The sequence below is a fragment of the Rhincodon typus genome, chromosome 24, assembly GCF_021869965.1.
Source record: "Rhincodon typus isolate 14 chromosome 24, sRhiTyp1.1, whole genome shotgun sequence".
Lineage (NCBI taxonomy): Eukaryota > Metazoa > Chordata > Chondrichthyes > Orectolobiformes > Rhincodontidae > Rhincodon > Rhincodon typus.
The window spans coordinates 2,197,747-2,217,672 of NC_063355.1; the positions used below are offsets into that span (position 1 = coordinate 2,197,747).

At 42.6% G+C, this 19,926-nt stretch overlaps 1 protein-coding gene across 3 annotated transcripts in view; it reads left to right on the forward strand.

Moving 5' to 3' along the window:
• upb1 (ureidopropionase, beta) overlaps nucleotides 1-17,822 on the forward strand; it is a 129,945-nt gene extending 112,123 nt beyond the window's left edge. Inside the window, exons 8-11 of one of the 3 annotated variants that reach the window (XM_048611785.1) lie at nucleotides 7,642-7,684; nucleotides 11,812-11,966; nucleotides 16,070-16,193; nucleotides 17,129-17,822. In XM_048611785.1, coding sequence (XP_048467742.1) covers nucleotides 7,642-7,684; nucleotides 11,812-11,966; nucleotides 16,070-16,193; nucleotides 17,129-17,208 — 402 coding nt within the window. In that variant the 3' untranslated portion in view covers nucleotides 17,209-17,822. Of the gene's footprint in view, nucleotides 1-7,641; nucleotides 7,685-11,811; nucleotides 11,967-15,667 lie in introns of all 3 variants that reach the window. The other 2 variants (XM_048611786.1, XM_048611788.1) reach the window with 2 other exon arrangements.
• Nucleotides 17,823-19,926: the final 2,104 nt, after the last annotated feature.

The following is a 19,926-nucleotide window of genomic DNA, read 5'->3' on the forward strand; positions in this document are numbered from 1 at the left end:
TGTCTTTAACCATATGGAAGTTGCTGGAGAAATGCAAGTTGTTGTTTTTCGCTTTGGGCTCTTTCTATAGACAGAAGAATGTGATGTGCTCTGACTGGACACCAGGAGGTAGAATAGAGCTGGGTTTCATAAGACAATCTTTAATACAGGTGAAAAGATGGCTTTCTAGGTGTTTAGTTGTGAGTGGAGGATTTTTTTAAAAATTCATTCAGTGATGTGGGTGTTATTGGTTGGTCCAGCATTTACTGATTTGATTTATTATTGTCACATGTTCCCAAAGGGCTCGTTCCTTTGCTGTACTATTTTATGTTCTATGTCTGATAACAATGAGGAAGAAGCTGTTCTTGAGTCAGTTCGTGCGTGTTTTCAAACTTTTGTATCTTCTGCCCGATGGAAGAAGGTGCAAGAGAGTATAACCGGAGTGGGAGGGGGTCTTTGATTGTGTTGGCTGCTTTCTCGAGGCAGTGGGAAGTATAGATGGAGTCAGTGGATGGAAGGCTGGTTTTTGAGATGGACTGGGCTGTGTTCAGTCCTCTCTGTAGTTTCTTGCAGACTTGGGGCGGAGCAGTTGCCATACCAAACTGTGATGCATCCAAGTAAGACGCTTTCTACAGTACATCTACAGAAATTGGTAAGATTTATTGTGGAATTGCGAATTTCCTTAGCCTTCTGAGGAAGTAGAGTTGTTGGTGTGCTTTCTTGACTGTAGCATCAACAGGGGTGGACCAAGGTAGATTGTTGGTGATATTTATTCCTAGGAACTTGAAGCTCTTGACCATCTCCACCTCAGCCCCATTGATACAGTCAGGGGTGTGTCCTCCACTCTACACCCTGAAGTCAATGACCAGCTCCTTCATTTTGCTGACATTGAGGGAAGGATTGTTGTCTTTACACCATGTCAGTAAGTGCTCTCTTTCCTGTACCCTGTCTCATAGTTGTTTAAGATCCGACCCACTGCAGTGGTGTTATCAGAAAACTTGTAAATGGAGTTAGAGCTGAATTTTGGCCACACAGTTGTGAATCTATAAGGAGTATAGTAAAAGGCTGAGTACGCAGCCTTGCAGGGCACCAATGTCGAGGATTATCGTGGAGAAGGTAGTGTCGCCTATCCTTACTAATTGTGGTCTGTGGGTCAAGAAGTTGAGGATCCAGTTACAGAGCGGGGAGCAGAGTCCTAGGTCTCGGAGTTTAGAGATGAGTTTGGTTGGAATTATTGTGTTGAAGGTGGAGCTGTAGTCAATAAATGACATTGGTATCCTTGTTATCCATATATTATTGCCAGTTCCTACCTGCCCTTGAGAAGGTGGTGTTGAGCTGCCTTCTTGCTCCACTGCAGATCATGTGCTGTAGATAAACCCACAATGCCCTTAGGGCGGGAATTCTAGGGTTTTTACCCATGACACCGAAGAAATAGCAATATATATTTCCAAGTCAGGATCATGAATGGCTTGGTGGGGACCTTGCAGGTGGTAGTGTTCCCAAGTATCTAAATGTCTCTGAAGAGAAAAAAAACAGAAATTTTAAAAGCTTTGAAAGCATGTTTTGGACCCAAGTCAACGTTATGTGTTAAAAGGGACCAAGGGGAACAAGGATCAATTGATTACGACATAACTTCTTTAACTCACCTTGCTGAAACTTGTGAAGTTGTGCAACTAAAAGACGAGCTAATCAAAGATAGAATCATCTTAGACATGAAGAATTCTACCGTGACAAGAGAAGCTGACTTTAGAAGAAGTTATAAACATATTCAGAATCTCTCAGCTTGTAAGTCACAGCTACGTCATATCCAGGGGAGAGCACATCCAGGCAGAGAGGGTGTGCTTGCAGGAGCACAAAAGAATCTTGATGCTGAAGGCACAAATGAAAAAGTTACCTTTCCAGACACCATGTCAACTAAAGGAAAGAGGCTGCTGAGGTAACAGCGTATATCAGCAGATTCAGCTGAGAGGAATTGGAAACTGAACCACAGAGTACATCGTTCCAGCCAGCAGATATTGGAGGAAAGGTCGACAACTTGTGTATATAACATCACATGCTGTGTGTAAATAAACTGGCAGAAGAGGGACTAGCTGAAATAACAAGCAGTTGCTAGTGTGTGAGAACAGTCATGTGGTTATTTAGGAAACTTAAAATATACATGAGGATGCATGTAATTTTTGTTTTATTTGTATGAAAAGGGGGAGGTGATGGCCTAGTGGTATTATCGCTGGACTGTTAATTCAGAGAACCAGATAATGTCCTGGGGACCTGAGTTCGAATCCCACCATGGCAGATGATATCTGGAATTAACAATCTAATGATGACCATGAATCCATTGCCAATTGTCAGAAAAACCCATCTGGTTCACTAATGCCCATTAGGGAAGGAAACTGCCATCCTTACCTGGTCTGGCCTACATGTGACTCCAGACCCATAGCAATGTGGTTGATTCTTAACCGCCCTCTGGGCAATTAGGGATGGGCAATAAATGCTGTCTAGCCAGCGATGCCCTCATCCCGTGAATGAATAAAGAAAACATTACAGGTAAGACATCGTAGCTCCAGGACATCTCTGCAGGAGTTTCGCAGGGGAGTGCCCTGGGCCCAATCATCTTCAGCTGCTTCATCAATGACCTTCCCTCTATCATTGCCAGAAGTAGGGATGTTCGTTGATGATCGCACAATGTTCAGTTCGATACGGAAGCAGCCCATGAATGTTACTTGCCACTTAAATGCCGGGCAATGACTATCTCCAAAAAGAGAGAACCTCACAACTGTCCCTTGACATTCAGTGGCATTGCCATCACCAAATCCTCCACTGTCAACATTCTGGGTTTCCATTGATCAGAGACTAAACTAGACTAGTCATGCAAAGACAAGCTACAGGAGCAGGTCAGGGGCTAGGAATACTGCAGCAAGTGACTCACCTCATGATTCCTCAAAGCCTGTCCACCATCTACATGGCACAAGGCAGGAGTGTGATGGAATACTCCCACTTGCCTGGATGGGTTCAGCGCCAACAACACTCAAGAAGCTTGACACCATCCAGGACAAAGCAGCCCGCTTGATTAGCACCACATCCACAAGCATCCACTTCCTACACCACTGATACTTAGTAGCAGCAGTATGTACCATCTACAAGATGCATTGTAGAAATTCACCAAGGCTCATTAGACAACACCTTCCAAATCTATGACCACTACCATCTAGGAGGACATGAGCAGCACAGAAATGGGAACACCACCATCTACAAGTTCCCCTCCAAGTCAGACACCATTCTGACATGCAAATATATCACAATTCCTTCTCTGTCGCTGGATCAATTGGAGGGAACATCGTGTTCTGTAGATATCACTGCACACCTCGGAACCCAGCAGTTCAAGAAGACAGCTCAAAATCACCTTCTCCAGAGCAATTAGGAATGAGCAGTAAATGTTGACCCAGCCAGCAACATTCCAGGAACAAATAAAAATCAAGATGTTAACTTCCATTTTATCAATTTATTTCTGTTTGCTCCCAATTCCAGAATCCAAGAAATTCCACCTTTGTAATGTATATTAAATATGGAATTGAAAGGCCTATGGTGGGACACCATTGTACCTACTAATTGGTGGATTCCATGGCTGGGTTGAGAAGCCCCTGTCAGACACACAGCATTTACCTCCAGGCTTGTAACCAAGCCCTCTGGCATTCCTAGCACTGACTACTCCCAGGTCCCTTGATTCTATACCTGATGAGGTTCTGTGGCATCAGGTCAAATGTGGACAGGAAATGTTCTGCTGATTACCACGTTCCACCTCCACCCTCTCAGCTAATGAATTGGTGCTCCTCTGTGTTGAACAACACTGAGAGGATGCTACTGAGAGTAGCAAAGATGCAGAAGGTACTCTGGATGGGGGTCTTAGAGTGGTTTGACTCAGCTGGTCATGTCCTAAAGGAGGAAGCTGCTAGACTGGCTGTGTGGCAGATGGTGAGGAAACTGACTCGTGTTGCAGTGAGTTACTGATCCAGTCAGTGGCTCCAAATTAGAGCTGGAAGGAACTGGATTTCAGCTGCAGCTCTGTTCTCTGCAAGCCATCAGCTGTTCACATAATTATGAATCTTGAGGCTGCAGCTCCCCTTGGTGGTAGAAGATTCTTCAACACTTGCAGTTTGTCAACAATGCCACAGGAAAGTTTGTGAAAGTACTTGTGTGAAGAATGATTCATTCTGAGGAGACGTGATCTAACATTGAGACATGCCTCCTACAACACAAAACTAACAACCGCAATCTACACAGATTCTCCTGGAGTTTACCATGTTTAAAGATTGATTTTCTGGAGACTACAGTGTCCAAGTGGATTCATACCATTACATAACATTAACTCTATTTCTCTGTCCACATCTGCTGCCCTGTTGAATTTTTCCAGCACTTTCTGTTTTGTTAACCCAGGAGTAAACTCAGTTTCCTTATGATGTTTGGCTAAGGGAATAACTTTGGTTAGGATACCAGGGAGGATACCTCTATTCCTCTATGAAACTGTGCTATGATATCTTCTGTGTTCTGAAAGGGCCATTGGTTTCACATCTCATCTGAAAGACAGTAGGGAAAAGGGTTCTATGGGTATCATAGGGAGGGCAGTGTTGTAAAGTCTTTACTATCAGAGAACAGGCCATTCAAACAGGTCTAATGCTGGTATTTATGCTCCACACAAATAAAGCTGCTGTTAAAATTGATACTGAGACTAAAGATGAATCAGAAACCAGGCCTATAGTTTAAAAGGACAATGGAGCACCAGACTATGGAAGAAAGTTCATGGCAGTTGAAGAAGATTCACAACAGCGTGAACTGAAAATGCAGGAAAAGCACGTGCAAGTTGTGACAAAGCAGATAGCAACAGTACTCAGAGCTAATGACAAAACAGAAAAAAGGCATGCTTTGAAGGTGAGTGAGAAAGCTAAGTGTACTGTTGACCTACAGAACTGCAGGAAGAAATACCTGAACATAAATTAGAATCCCATTGGAGAGAATGGAATTAGACCAAGCTGCTGTTCAGGAATATGAAAAACAGGAGGAGATCCAAAAGATTTGTGAACTGAATTTAAAGAATTGTCAAACTTTCTCAGCTGACTATTGAAATAACCTCAATGACGTTCTTAAAGCAATAGAGAGGATTTAACTCCACAGAAAAATGAACTGTTTGCACAAAGGAGCCAACAGTAAACCTGGAAAAGCAGCATGAAGTATGAAGTTAGGGAAAAGAACTTAAAGTTGATCCTGAAACTAAACAAGGTGAGGTAAGTACAGTTTGGATGATTGGCCAGTGGATACATTTTTTAAAGTCTTGAATGTTAAATAAACCTGCAGACAAGGAAGAAAATGAGATCAGGAGTTAACATCTGATCAGAACTTGGTCTCTGACTTCACCTTGTGCTGTGAAAATGCCTGATTAATATAATTTCCCCATGAAGGACTTCAAGTTATGTAGGAGTAGAGGCTGCTCCCTCAGACAGAAAAGAAACACTTACTCCACCCACTCCAGGTATGCTCCGCCTTTTCCATTTCCTGTGTGTATTTACTTTTAACTTGAGTATGGAAGGCATTATAGGTCATGCTTGACACAGTGAGCCCCAGACTCAGCCTGACAATCCAGTAGCACCCCCTGAACCTCCATGTTCCGTTCTTCCTAGTAGTCCCTCTTAAGCCTGGCAATACTGAGATTCCAAATGTTCCCACACACCTTTTTGAATTACGATTTCATTTCCCAACATTACACCACCCCCTCCTCCCCCGAGCCCAGGCCTTACAGTTTAGCCATGTCATCATTGTGCTGCACCATGACCCTGTTGAAGCGGGTGATGGTCGTGACTGTCAATAAATCCTTTCCCCACTTCCACACTGCAGGAAATCATGTCCTACAATGCTGTGTGAATTACCCCCTTTAATTTGCAGTTTTCTCCCTCCTTCTCAGTTATTGTCCTGTCTGCACCCCAACATTGATGCCTTCAATCCCAGAATTGACTTCCCCAACTTCTGTACCACAACAGTGATCCATAATATCCCTTCCACTTCCATTGAGTTGACCCCAGAACCAAGCATGGCCCTGACCTGCCTGACAGTCAACCTCCACTGCTGAAGACTGACCAGACCTCTGATCTCTGTGCAGTTCCCTGACTGACTTAACACCACTCCACACCCTGGTTATAGTGGACCTGCAGGACTGAACATGGCCAACTCTATGGATTGTAGCGATATGGACCCCTGCGTCTGGTCACCAAGTGGATGTACTGATATCGGAAGACTTATTCAGGGATCTACCACCCCTGACTGAATGCTGTCTCCCTTGGCCTGACTGAGGACTGTTATCATCTCATATGGTCTGAAGGAATGCCTCCAACCTAATGGAATGAGTGATCAGATGATGGATATATTAATGAAAAGTTAGTTAGATTTGAATTGGTTCTATAAATATGGGGAGCTAGTAATCAGTGGGATGAGAGTTTTATGGAGTATGACTAACTGAAATAAAGTTCTCATAAAAGTTTGCACTGGAAATCTGTTCAAAGACAATTATCTTTCAGAGGATAACAAGGGATTAGACTTTGAAACATGGCTATTTGGTTGGAGCACAAGCAGTGTGATGCATGTGGGAAATTAATGTAGCACACTACTGTACAGCAAGATATCCAACTCTTGACAGACCATTGCTGACAGTCATAACAAGCTGCCTGGCATTACATCTGTACTCATTAGCAAGGCAAGACAAAGGACTGTGAGCATTTAAGCTGCGGCTGAGAGGGCAAAGTGCAGTAAAGCAAGGTAAGATAGATATTGAGATAACAAGGTGTAGAACTGGATGAACACAGCAGGCCAAGCAGCATCAGAAGAGCAGGAAGGCTGACGTTTTGGGCCTAGACCCTTCTTCTGAAGAAACGTCAGCCTCCCTGCTCCTCTGATGCTGCTTGGCCTGCTGTGCTCATCCAGCTCTACACCTTGTTATCTCAGATTCTCCAGCATCTGCAGTTCCTATTATCTTTAAGATAGCAATTGTCCAGGTCAGCACAAAATGAGTGAGCGCTGAGAGAAAAGTTGGGGACCCCTGGACCAATCCATGAGCTGGTGCCTGTCCCTGGGAACAAACTGTACTGGTAAACAGCATTCCAACGAGAGAGGCCATGGTGTTCCAAAGTGCAGCAGTAAGTTGCAGATCCTGTGCTGTAAGTGGCTCAGAGATATGCCATTACGATGCAGACAGGTTGGTACATATCCAATGCCAACCTCTGTGGATGGGGAGGTGCAGGCAGTCATTGCCCACGGAGTGTGTCTGAGGCACTGGGGACTGTTGTCCAAGATGGAGGTCAAGAGGAGAGACCAAGTACCGGCTCTGAATTTCTTGTTGGGAATTGTCACTGTCTAGTTTCTATCTGGTGGGTGGGAGAATGAGGCCTGCATATCAATGAGTTTCCTCGTTATCTGTATCCTATCCTGTCTTGAGAATGTTGTTGTGAATTGTTACTAATTAGCTAAGGTTATGTGTGACTTCTACAGAGTCAGTATTTATTGGTCAGTTGTGAACATTAACTGTGTTCAATGGGAGTGCTACAATAGCTGAGCAAACTGCCTTGTCCACTGGAACTACTCATGCTCAAACTGAAAGCACCTCCTGCTTCTTTCTCCACCCAGGAATGTTTCAAGAATGAATTTACATCAGGTGATGGGCAGAAAGGTAAGCAAGAAGCATTATCAGTTTGTTCTTCCTCTTCCTTTAGTTTTATTCTGTTAAGTAGTTTCAGTGGCTTTCATTAGATAACCCATCTTCTGTAGGTTAGCACTTGGAACATAAAACATTGATTCTAGATAAAGCTTGAGGTTTATTGATTTTGATTTGCACTTTGCACCACAAAAGATCTGTGTACATTTTGAATGGTGGACAGGCAAGAACTATGGAGGTGAACGTGATTTAAGGATCTGTGAACAAAGAGCACCAGAATGTGATGGGTACAAAAAAATAGCCAAAAATAACTGCTGGATTGTCAGCTAGAACATAAAGGGTAAAGGGAATTTGATGTGATTTGATTTGGTTTGCTTTATTGTTGTCACATGTACTGAGGGAGGAGTATTTGCTACAATTATATAAATTGCTACCAGCTATGATTGGACCACATCTGGAGTATTGTGTAGCGTTCGAGCACCAACGTACTGACTTTGGAGGGGATGCAACAGAAATTCATCAAACTGTTACCAGGGAACCAAGGATTGGACTATGAGAAGTGATTGCATGAACCGAGATATAGAAAGCCCAAGGTTCATTAAGGATTTTAACATCTTGAAAAGTCAATGTGGGTCAATATGTGAACAAAAATATGAACAACGAGCAGGAGTAGGCCATTCAGCCCCTCGAGCCTATCCATTTAATAATAACATGGCTGATCCGATTGCTGCCTCAAATCCACATTCCTGTCATATCCTGGTAATCTTCCACCCTCTTGCTTAACAAGAATCTATCCATCTCTATCTTTGAATTAGTCAAAGACTTTCTTTCCAACACCTTCTCAGGGAGAGTTCTAGACATTCACAACCCTCTGAGAGAAAGTTTTTCTTCGTCTCTAAAAAGCCAACCCCTGATTTTTAATCAGTGATTCCTAGCTCTTGACTCACCAGTGAGAGAAAACATCATCTTCCCATTCTTGCAGGTTTCAATCAAGTTGTCTCTTAGTCTTCTAAACTCCAGGAGATACAAGCATAGCCTGTCTGACCTTTCCTCATCAAAGAACCCACCCATTCCAGCTATTAGTCAGATCGACCTTCTGTGAACTGCTTTCTTCCTGAAATGAGATGACAGGTGTTATACACAATTCTCCACACGTGTTCTCACCCATGCCCTGTACAATTGAAGAATAATCTTTATTTTTGTATTCATTTTCCCCTTGCAATAAACAATAGCTTCTCTATTAGCTTTCCTAATTTCTATCTGCCCTTGGATACTAACCTTTTGCTATTAATGCACTAGGACACCCAGATTCCTTTGTATCTCAGATGTCTGCAATCTCTCACCATTTAGATAATTTGCTTATTTTTATTCTTCCTGTCAAAATAAACAATTTTCACATTTTCTGGAAATCTAAGTACTGTACATCCATTGGTTCCCTTTTATTCACAGCGTTCCCTCCTCAGAGCTCCCATAAATTGGTTAAACGTGTCTTCCCTTTCACAAAACCATGTTGATTTTAAGTGCCCTACTATAACTTCATTATAAATAGTTTTTAATATTTTCCCCATGACAGATGTTAAAGCTAACTGACATGTTTTTCCTTCTCCATCATTCCCTTTTGGGGTTATGCTGCTATCTTCCAATTCTTTTTCCACTTTGGGATGCCTTGAACATGAACATATTTTTAAAATCTTCAAATCAGAGCCTGACTATTTGGGATAAGGCTAGGAAACTTCTTCAGGCAAACAATGGGATGAGTGTGGGACCTGCTTATACTGAAAACAATAAGTTCAAGCTCAAGGAACAATTTTAAATCTGAGATTCAGAGAGTTTTGCTCTCAGCCAAGGAATTTGAGGCCATATGGTGAGTGTTTCGAATTCAGATTCAGATCAGCCCTGATATCATTGACCATCCAATGCACTATTTTTAATCCTTGAGCAGCGCTGGTGGTCAGAAGCCAGTAAGGTAAGGCAACCTTTAGAATTCCATGAAGTAAATGTAAGTTTCACATAGTCCCATCATTCAGCAGGGTCAGAGCTAACATCTGCATCAACTTCATTTTCCTGTTTTATTGCCATATTAATCGATTCACTTACAATTTCCTTAAAGTCGTATCAATCACAGCGTGCAATGTACTTAACAGCTGAGTACTCACAACTCTCTAGCTCAGAGAATTCCAAAGATTTTGTTTCTTTTGAATTATTAGTTTCCTCCTTGTCTACATTTTCAGTGATCGACTCAGTCCTCCTGAGTCTGTATGCCCTCTTTCTAGAACATAAGACATAGTAGCAAAAGGAGGCCATTCAGCCCATTCAGTTCACTCTGCCATTCAATCAGATCATGGCTTATCAGACAATCCTGAACTCCACTCTCCTGCACTTTCTCTGTGACCCTTGATTCCCTTACTGATTATAAATCTATTTCAGCCTTGAATAACATCCCCACCTCAACAGCCCTCTGCAGTAAAGATTTCCACAAATTTGCAATCCTCTGGCTAAAGAAATTCCTCCTCATTTCTGTCTTAAATTGGTGGCACCTTATTCTGAGATTATGCCCTAAGGCCCTGAACTCTTCCTCCAGGGGAAATAATCTTTCTGCATCTCCTGTGTCAAGCCCCCTGAGAATCTTGTATGCTTCAAATAGGCTACCTCTCATTCTACTAAACTGCAATGAGTACAACCCAACCTACTCCACTTCTCCTCATAAGACACAGTCTCTCCATATTTGGTATCAGCCAAGTGAACCTTCACTTGTCTATCTCCAATGCCAGTATATATTTCTTTAGCTAAGGGGCCCACGACTGTTCAGCAGTATTCCAGCTGTGGTCTAATGCTTTGTATAGTTTTAGCAAACCTCCCTACTTTTATACTCCATTCCCTTTGGAATAAAGGCCAACATTCCATTCACCTTCTCTATTACCTGCTGAACTTGGATGCTAGCTTTTTGTGGATTTATGCACGAGGGCCCTAGATGCCTCTGTGTTACAGCTTTCTGCAGTCTTTCTAGGTATTCATCTCATATATTCTTCCTGCCAAAGTACAGAAGCTCACATTTCACCACATTACATTCCATGAGTCAAGTTTTTCTCCCCCACTCGCTTAACCTGTCTACATCCCTCTGCAGACTCTTTGAATCATCCTAATGACTTGCCTTCCCACCTATTTTGTGTCATCCGCAAACTTGGCTGCAGTACATTCACTTTCCTCATTAAAATCATTAATGTATATTGTAAGTAATTGTGGCCCCATCACTGACCCCTGTGGAGCTCCACCAGTTACAGACTGTCACCGTGAAAATGACCCTCCTTATCCCAATGCTGTTTTCTATTAGTAGCCAATCCTTTATCCATGCTCATATACTCCTTTCAACAGAATGGGCCCTTATTTGATTAGGTTGCCTAACATGGTGCCTTATTGAATGCCCTTTGGAAATTGTTTTGGAATCTCAAACCAAGGGGAAGCAGCCTCTTAGCATTCACCCTGTTCAATCCTCTTAAGAATGTTATACCTATCAGTTATATCAACTATTGGGAAACTCCAGAGAATATCAGCCCATCCACTGCCTAATCACTGATTTTCTAAGTGACCATGTCATTCTGATAGATTCTAGCAATCTCTTGAGGACTACCCCTGGGCCTGTATTCTCTGTCTTCTTAACTTCCTTGGCACTGGGGTTACATTTCAACTTTCAATCCATACAGGACATTCTAGAACCTGGGGATTATGTCCCACGCTGTTCTCTCACCTCAAACCCCCAACCCTATCCCCCATCCAATGCTCTTCCCCATCTTCTCTAACCAAGGTAACTTTACAGTTGGCCTCCCTGTACCTTTGACTGTTTATTTTCTCCAAACCTCACTCTTGTTGTAAGCAAATATTAGAGATATGTCTGTTCTGCACTGCACCTTTCACATCCCTCTGTGTGTTCCGAGCTTCACTGCTGAATCCATCAACCAGTCAATAAAGTGTGGGCCAGTCTGTTGTTTTGGAGGAGGCAGTTTGGGGATGGGTTTGTAGTATTGTTTCAGGAGGAGGGAGGTTGTGATGTTTTGATGGGAAGGGGCTGTTGTGTTAGCGGTTGGGGTTTTTTGTTTTGACATCGCATTTTGGATTAATGCTTTTTCACTATCTCTTGTGGAAAGCCCATCATGAGTTTGGCCATTTCTATGGATCCAGTTACATAGCTGCTCCTGATGGAAGCCGCACTCCTGGACTGTCCCGTACAGAGGATGGCCTGCTTGTGGCTGAGCTCGATCTCAACCTGTGTCGCCAGATGAGTGATAAATGGGCCTTCAGGGTAAGAAAAGCAAAGATATATGACTTCTTCGGTGCCATTCTGTCCAAGTCTCCAATATCTCCTCTTCCAGATGGAAAATGTAGTTAGTTGGAAATGAACAATACTGGGCAAACCAACAGCATTTGCAAGTTTTGCTGCTGACTGATGGGACAAGCACTTGCAGAGTGTGCACCAAGCCTACTCCTCACTCGTTTCCTCTGCTCGCTCCCTTTGCTCACATCTCCTCCTCCCTCATTGTCTAAACCTTCCCATTCCTTGCAGAAGCAGATGCAACCACAGCCTTTTCTCAGTCCTCCTGCCTTTCCCGAGCCTCCAGCTATCATTCATAGAAACATAGCAGGATAGAAAATGGGAGCAGGAGGAGGCCATTCGGCCCTTCGAGCCTGCTCCGCCATTCTTCATGGTCATGGCTGATCGTCCAACTCAATAGCCTCATCCTGCTTTCTCCCCATTACCTTTGATCCCATTTGCCCCAAGTGCTTTATCTAGTCGCCTCTTGAATACATTCAGTGTTTTGGCATCAACTACTTCCTGTGGAAATGAATTCCACAGGCTCACCACTCTTTGGTGAAGAAATATCTCATCATCTCTGTCCTGAATCGTCAACTGGAAACCTCATACTGGCTCTGGACACACCCATGATTGGGAACATCCTCCCTGCATCTACCCTGTCCAGTCCTGTTAGAATTCCACAGGCTCTCTTTGGGTGAAGAAATGTCTCCTTATCTCCTTCCTAAATTGTCTATCCGAATCGACATGCTATGACCCCAGGTTCTGGACGCACCCACCATCAGGAACATCCTCCCTGAATCTACCCTGTCCAGTCCTGTTGGATTTTATAAGTCTCTATGAGATCCCCCCTCATTCGTCTGAACTCCAGCAAAAGTAATCTCAACCTAGTCAATCTCTCCTCATATGTCAGTCCCGCCATCCCCGGAATCAGCCTGGTTAAACCTTCACTGCACTCCCTCGAGGGCAAGAGCATGTTTCCTCAGAAAAGGAGACCAAAACCGCACACAATATTCTAAGTGTGGTCTCACCAAAGCCCTGTACAACTGCAACAACGCATCCCTGCTCCTGTGCTTGAAACCTTTCGCAATAAAAGCCAGTATACCATTTGCCTTCTTTACCACCTGCTGCACCCGCATGCTTACCTTCAGCAACTGGTGCACAAGGACACCTAGGTCCTGCTGCATACTCCCCTCTCTCAATTTACAGCCATTCAGGTAGTAATCTTCCTTCTTATTTTTGCTTCTGAAGTGAATAACCTCACATGTATCCAAATTATACTGTATCTGCCATTGATTTGCCCACTCACCCAACTTGTTGAGATCATGCTGAAGGATCTCTGCATCCTCATCACAGTTCACCCACCCAAATTGGTATCATCTGCAAACTTGGAGATGTTACATTTTGTTCCCTCATCCAAATCATTAATATATATTGTGAATAGCTGGGGTCTCAGCATCGATCCCTGTGGCACCCCACTAGTTATGGCCTGCCAATTTGAAAATAACCCATTAATTCTTACTGAGATAGTAGGAACTATCGATGCTGGAGAATCTGAGATAACAAGGTGTAGAGCAGAAAATGATTTTCTGAAGAAGGGTCCAGACCTGAAACGTCAGCTTTCCTGCTCCTCTGATGCTGCTTGGTCCTCTCTGCCAACCAGTTTCCTATCCATCTAAATACACTTCCCCCAATCCCATGTGCTTTAATCTTGCACAATATTCTCTTACGTGGGACTTCGTCAAACACTTGCTGAAAATCCAAATATACTACATCGACTGGCTCCCCCTTGTCAACTCTACTAGTTACATCTTCATAGAATTCCAACAGATTTGTCAAGCATGATTTCCCCTTCATAAATTCATGCTGACTCTGTCTGATCTTGCCACTGCTTTCTAAATACTGTGCTGTAAAATCCTTGATAGTAGATTCAAGAATTTTCCCCACAACCGATGTTACGCTTACTGGTGTATAATTCCTTGTTTTCTCTCTACCTCCCTTTTTGAATATTGGACTGACATGAGCCACCTTCCAATCTGCAGGGACTGTTCCAGAGTGTACAGACTCCTGGAAGATGACCACCAATGCATCCACTATCTCTCGAGCTATTTCCTTAACTACTCTGGGATGTAGATTATCAGGACCTGGGGATTTATAGGCCCCCATGCGTTCCTTGAATGTTTGCCATTGCCTAGCCAATGTCATCCCTTTAAGTAACTCTCCCCAATCTATCAAGGTCAAGTCACACCTCATATCCTTGAAGTTTCCTTTATTAAGATTCAGCACCCTAGTCTCTGAATCAACAACCTCATTCTCCATCTTGATAAAAAATTCTATCATGTTATGGTTACTCTTCCCCAAGGGGTCTTGAAAAGCTAGATTGGCAATGATCCCCTTCTCATTACACAGCACCCAGTCTAAGATGGCCTGCTGTCTAGTTGGTTCCACCACATATTGGTCAAGAAAACCATCCTGTATACACTCTAGCAATTCCTCCTCTACACACTCCAGCAATTCCTCCTTTACGGCATTGTGGCTAATTTAATTTGCCCAATCTATGTACAGATTAAAATCACCCACAATCACCGATATTCCCTTATCAGATGCATCTCTAGCTTCCTGTTTAATGTCATTCTCAACATTACCACTGCAGTTTGGGGATCTATATATGACACCTATTAATGTCTTTTTTCACCTTGGTATTTCTCAACTCTACTCATACAGACTCCACATTGTCAGAGCTAATGTCCTTTCTCGCTATTGTGTTAATTTCCTCTTTAACCAGCAATGCCGCTCCACCACCTTTTCCTTTTTGGCAGTCCTTCCTAAATATTGAATACCCTGGGACATTCAGTTCCCATCCCTGGTCATCCTGCAGCTATGTCTCTATAATCCCAATTATATCATGCTTATTTACATCTATCTGCACGATTAGTTCATCCACCTTATTGCAGATGCTCTGTGCATTAAAGCACAAAGCCTTTAAGCTTGTCCTTTTAACAGTGTTTGTCTCCTCCTCATTTTTCTCAATAGCCCTGTTTGAATCTTGTCCTTGGTTTCTCACCCTATCACTTTTCTTATTCCCTTTTTTAGATTTTGTTTTTGTCCTTGCTGCCTTCTTTTCTGACTGGGAACCTCTGTAAACAATGAGTTCTAACATTAAGGCTGGTTCTCTGGACCTGACTGAATCTGTTTGGAGAAATGATTTGTGGGGATCACAGTCAAAGGTCTTAGTTGGATCAAGGGATCAGTGATGTTACATTTCCAGCCATGGACCACTCAACAGCTTTATCACAATTCAGATAGAACCCTGTCTCACTCAGGAAGCCTGCTAACAACAAGAGCCTGCACACAGCCAGTTTACACATGAAGGCTTGCATGTTAGACAGTCCCTCATTGATCAGAGTGTGCCTCATACTCCAGGGGGATTGGCCATGTGGTTCAGCGTGTACTGCTGAATTGGGCATTTAACAATCTCTCAGTGCAGGACAGAATGACTGACCAATGAGGTGGTAGCAGGAGGATGAAGGGTGTCAACAGGAGGAATGGGGTATAAGGAAACACTAAACTGTCGATATGAGGTGTGAATAAATTTCCTAATTTCCAGTAAGCTCAACCATTCAAGCACTTGAAGTAGGACATTGCTGTATCCAGTTGTACCTGACACCTCTCTTTCCTATTTGTTTTCTCAGATGACAGGAAGGTACGAGTTGTATGCTGAGGAACTTGCTCAGGCAGTGCAGCCCAACTTTGATCCCTACATAGTCACAGAGTGGTGATGTTACTGGGCACAGACAGCATGGAGACAATATCAGAGAATCGCAATATTTGATCAGATGATGTATTGATGCAATCAGACATTTTATCTTTATTTCTTACAGGTGGTTCTTCTATAATGTGATGTTGCGTTCTTGTGTGATCTCGTGCTATAGGGAAATCGCTACACCTGTACAGCAGAAAGTTTGCGTTATCCAAACAGCATCCGCTATTCATCAATTGAGTTACAGCCAATTTGCATTAACGAAATAAGTGTCATAGGAGAACTATCTGTACTTCCTTTTATCCAAAGCATTGTCATTGTGATTTTACACCAGATATTTCCTTGGGCTCCAAGTCACCATCATCCCAGTGCACGGAACTTACTTCTAATCCTGAAGAAGTCATACTGGACTCGGAACGTTAACTCATTTTCTGTCTCCACAGTTACTGGCAGACCTGGTGAGTTTCTCCAGAACACGTATAATGTGCTTTCTGGTTGGTGCCAGTACATACTGTTCTAAGAAACTATCCTGAAAATACTTTATGAACACGTCATCTAGTTTATCTTTGCCCATCTGACTTCTCCAGTCTATATGTAAATTAAAGTTTCCCATGATTATTGCTGTGCGTTTCTGACAAGCTCTCATTATTTCTTCCTTTATACTCCACCCTGGTACGGGGCCTGTACACCATTCTTACCCAAACCATTTCTACATCCAGGTATCCTAAACATAGGTCATCCCTTTATTATGCAATTACCATGATTAACCAACAGAGCCACCCCCTCCACCTTTTCCTAGCTTCCTGTCATCCATGCAGCCATGGTTACTACATCATAATTTTTCGATTTGTGCTTGTTTCATCTATTTTGTTTTAGCTGTCTTTATTTTGTATCGTCTATTCTGATCTGTTGGTTCACTTAGATTTGGACTCTCTAGCCCTTCCTGCTATGGTCCATTTATCATTTCCCGTATTAAATTTCTTTCTCTTTGACTCTAATTTTGGATTTACCACATCTTCCCAAATTTGACCCCTTACCCCCACAATTTAGTTTTAAATCCTGTCCACTGGGGTTATACAGTCAGTAAGAACATCAGTCCCAGTGTGGTTCAGATAGAGACCATTGTACTCCTCAGAATTGGTACCAGCACTCTACAAACTGGAACTCACATCTCCCACACCAGTCTTTAAATCATGCCTTCAGCTCTCTAATCTGATTTGTCCTATGCAAATTTGCACGACTCATAATAATTAGATTATTATCTTTAGATTCTGTTTCTTAATTTAATGAATAGCACCTAATACTGACCAGGCAGAACCATCTCCTTTGTCATTGGCACATACATGGACCATGATAACTGGATTCTCCTCCTCTCATTCCTCTCCCTGAGCAGAGCACAGGAAACTGATACGTGATGCCCCATACTATTCCTTTACTGGAAACCTTGAGGAGTCAAAGAGCTGCAATCAATAACAAACCTAAGGATCTCAGAGCTGCCAATCAAACCCACAGTCCAACGTGTTCTGGTGGCACATTAGCAGATCTGCAGTTTTATTGAAACAACAGACATCTCCTCATTGACCAAAATGTTAAATACTTTAAGAACTCCTCGGTTTTAACTACTTAACATGCTGATTCTGAGAATACAGAATGCAAATGAAAAAACTAACGCAGCCTCTCAGCATATTTTTCTCAGAAATCCAATCAAAGTCTTTTGAGGTGTCGATCAGCTGGTTGAGTCTTGTTGAAAAGAGGGACATTAATCGAAGAGGACATCAGAGGTTACAATTTATGTGGGAGTGCAATTTATTTAGATTTTTATTAGTCTGGTCTCAGACTGAAGTAGATCAACTTGAACTCAATTTCAAATTTGCCTGTGACAATCACTTCTGCTAATGATCCATTTATATCAAATCATGAATTAACCCTGTCTCATTATACAACATTTCAAATAGCCTTTGCCGTAATTGGTTCTACAATGCATTGTTCTAGGAAACTATCTTGAACGTATTTCATTGACTTCCAAACTATTGCTAATTTGATTTGACTAGGCTGTATGAAGATTAAAGTCTCCCACAATTATTGTAGTTGCTGTTGGAAGTTCATGTCTTGATTAATCATCAGGTAATCACATAACTATTGATAACAAACCTGTAAACTGCTACCAGTGTTTTTTTTTCTGCCCCTTGTATCTTTTTCAACCCAAACTGATTCAATTGCCACTTTTGCAGCCCAACACTATGCCCACCCCACCCTGGTCCATTATAAGCAGACATAACCCCCAGATCACCACTTTTCCATTCTGTCTGTCTTTTCAAAGAATCGAGTACCCCAAAATATCTAGTTCCTAAACGTGGTCATAGTGCAACCACGGGCCTGTAATCACTATATTTTGCTACATCTTATAAATATTTTGTGCATTCAGATAGGCACTTTTAATTTCAACTTCTTCCCTTTCTTCCTTAGTTCAAGGTGGAAGTAGAACCTTCAATTTTTAAAAAAAAAATTCATTCAGAGGATGTGGGTGTCACTGTCCAGACCAGCGTATATTTCCCATCCCTAATCACCCAGGTAAGGATAACAGCTTCCCTCCCTAAAGAACATTAATCAACCAGATAGGTTTTTCCTGACAATCCATATTGGATTCATGGTCATCATTAGAGTTTATCAAGTTCAAATGCCAATTCCATCATCTGCCGTGGTGGGATTTGAATCCGGATCCCCAGAACATTACCTGTGTTTCTGCATTAACAGTCCAGCAATAATACCACTAACACATCATCTCCCCTTCAATGATGGCAATGATACAAGGCCAGAGCTTGCTCTGGGTAAAATACAAAACCAGGACTGAAGAAAGTTCAATTTAGCTCCAGCTAGCCAGGAAGACATGATACCAGGGAAATGAGGCTTGTAGGTGGGGATCAAAGCTTTGGTCTTCCATGTGGCACAATGCAAGAAATTTCTGGTAATCCAGTACCGGTTATTGAATAAATAGTCAGACCAAGTGAGCAACAGGGGAGAGGTAAGAGAAGTGGTGGAGAGGTAAGAGAAGTGGTGGTGAGGTGCAGCTGGGCAGGTAATTGAGAAATAGCATGGATCCAGGAATACATCCATGGAGAACACCAGAAGTAATATGCAGAGTCAGAAAGAGAAACCACTTTAAATGATTGTCTAGCCAGACGAGTAGCCACCCCATTAAAGAACAGTGGAAGGCATGAGAAGAGGATGGTGGGGTCAGTTGTATCAAAGGCTGTAGGCATGTCAAGGACGGAATCTTAGGATTTGTCACATCCACGTAGAATGTGACATTTAGTACCAACCATTTTGGTATTTTGAGTAATGTTGTCATGGATTTGAGAGGAAAAGAATTTATAAAGACTGACAGGTCAAGCATTTTTTTTTTCCAGGAAAAATTATGGCAATTTCAGAGGAAAGAAACAGAACATGGAGAGAACATGAACTATTAACAATAGGACAGCAGGAAGGGAAGTCAGGCGATGTTCAGTGGCATCAGCATCACTGAATCCCCCACTGTCCACATCCTGGGAGTTACCGGTGACAAAAAAAAAACTGAACTAGACCAGCCATATAAAGACTGTGGCTACAAGAGCAGGTCAGAGGCCTGAAGTAAGCAACTCACTTCCATTAAGTACTCCTCATTAAACACAGCAGCAACAACACTCAAGTGCCTTGACCTCATCCAGAGCAAAGCAGTCTGCTTGCTCGATACCCCATCCACCACTAAAACACTCACTTGCTTCACCTCCTGTAAAGGGTTTCAGCAGCAGATGAGCTGAGGCAGAGTGCATGATGCTGAAAATAAGATAGTCTGGGTTCAAGATATGGGGCCAAGTTAAGGTCAGGAACATGCAGGATGCAAATAGGCTGGTTCTACATACTCAATGACTAGGGAGTTGAAAGAATTAAGCAGCAAGTGAACAGCTTAGGGCTGAACTGAAGGTAATGGCTTTTACCTTGACATTTACTTCGAGGAAATTACAGCTCATTGAGTACTGGGTAAATCAAAGGAGGGAGGAATAAAGAGATATTTACAGATTGAAATTGATTCCATATCTTACAGTAGTAGTGCCAATAAGTAGCGTTTAAAAAGTAATAGAATGTCAAGGATCAGTCCCTGGGGAAGGCCAGAGGAAGTGGGAAGTGATTACAGGAGTTCCTCCATCTCCAGCT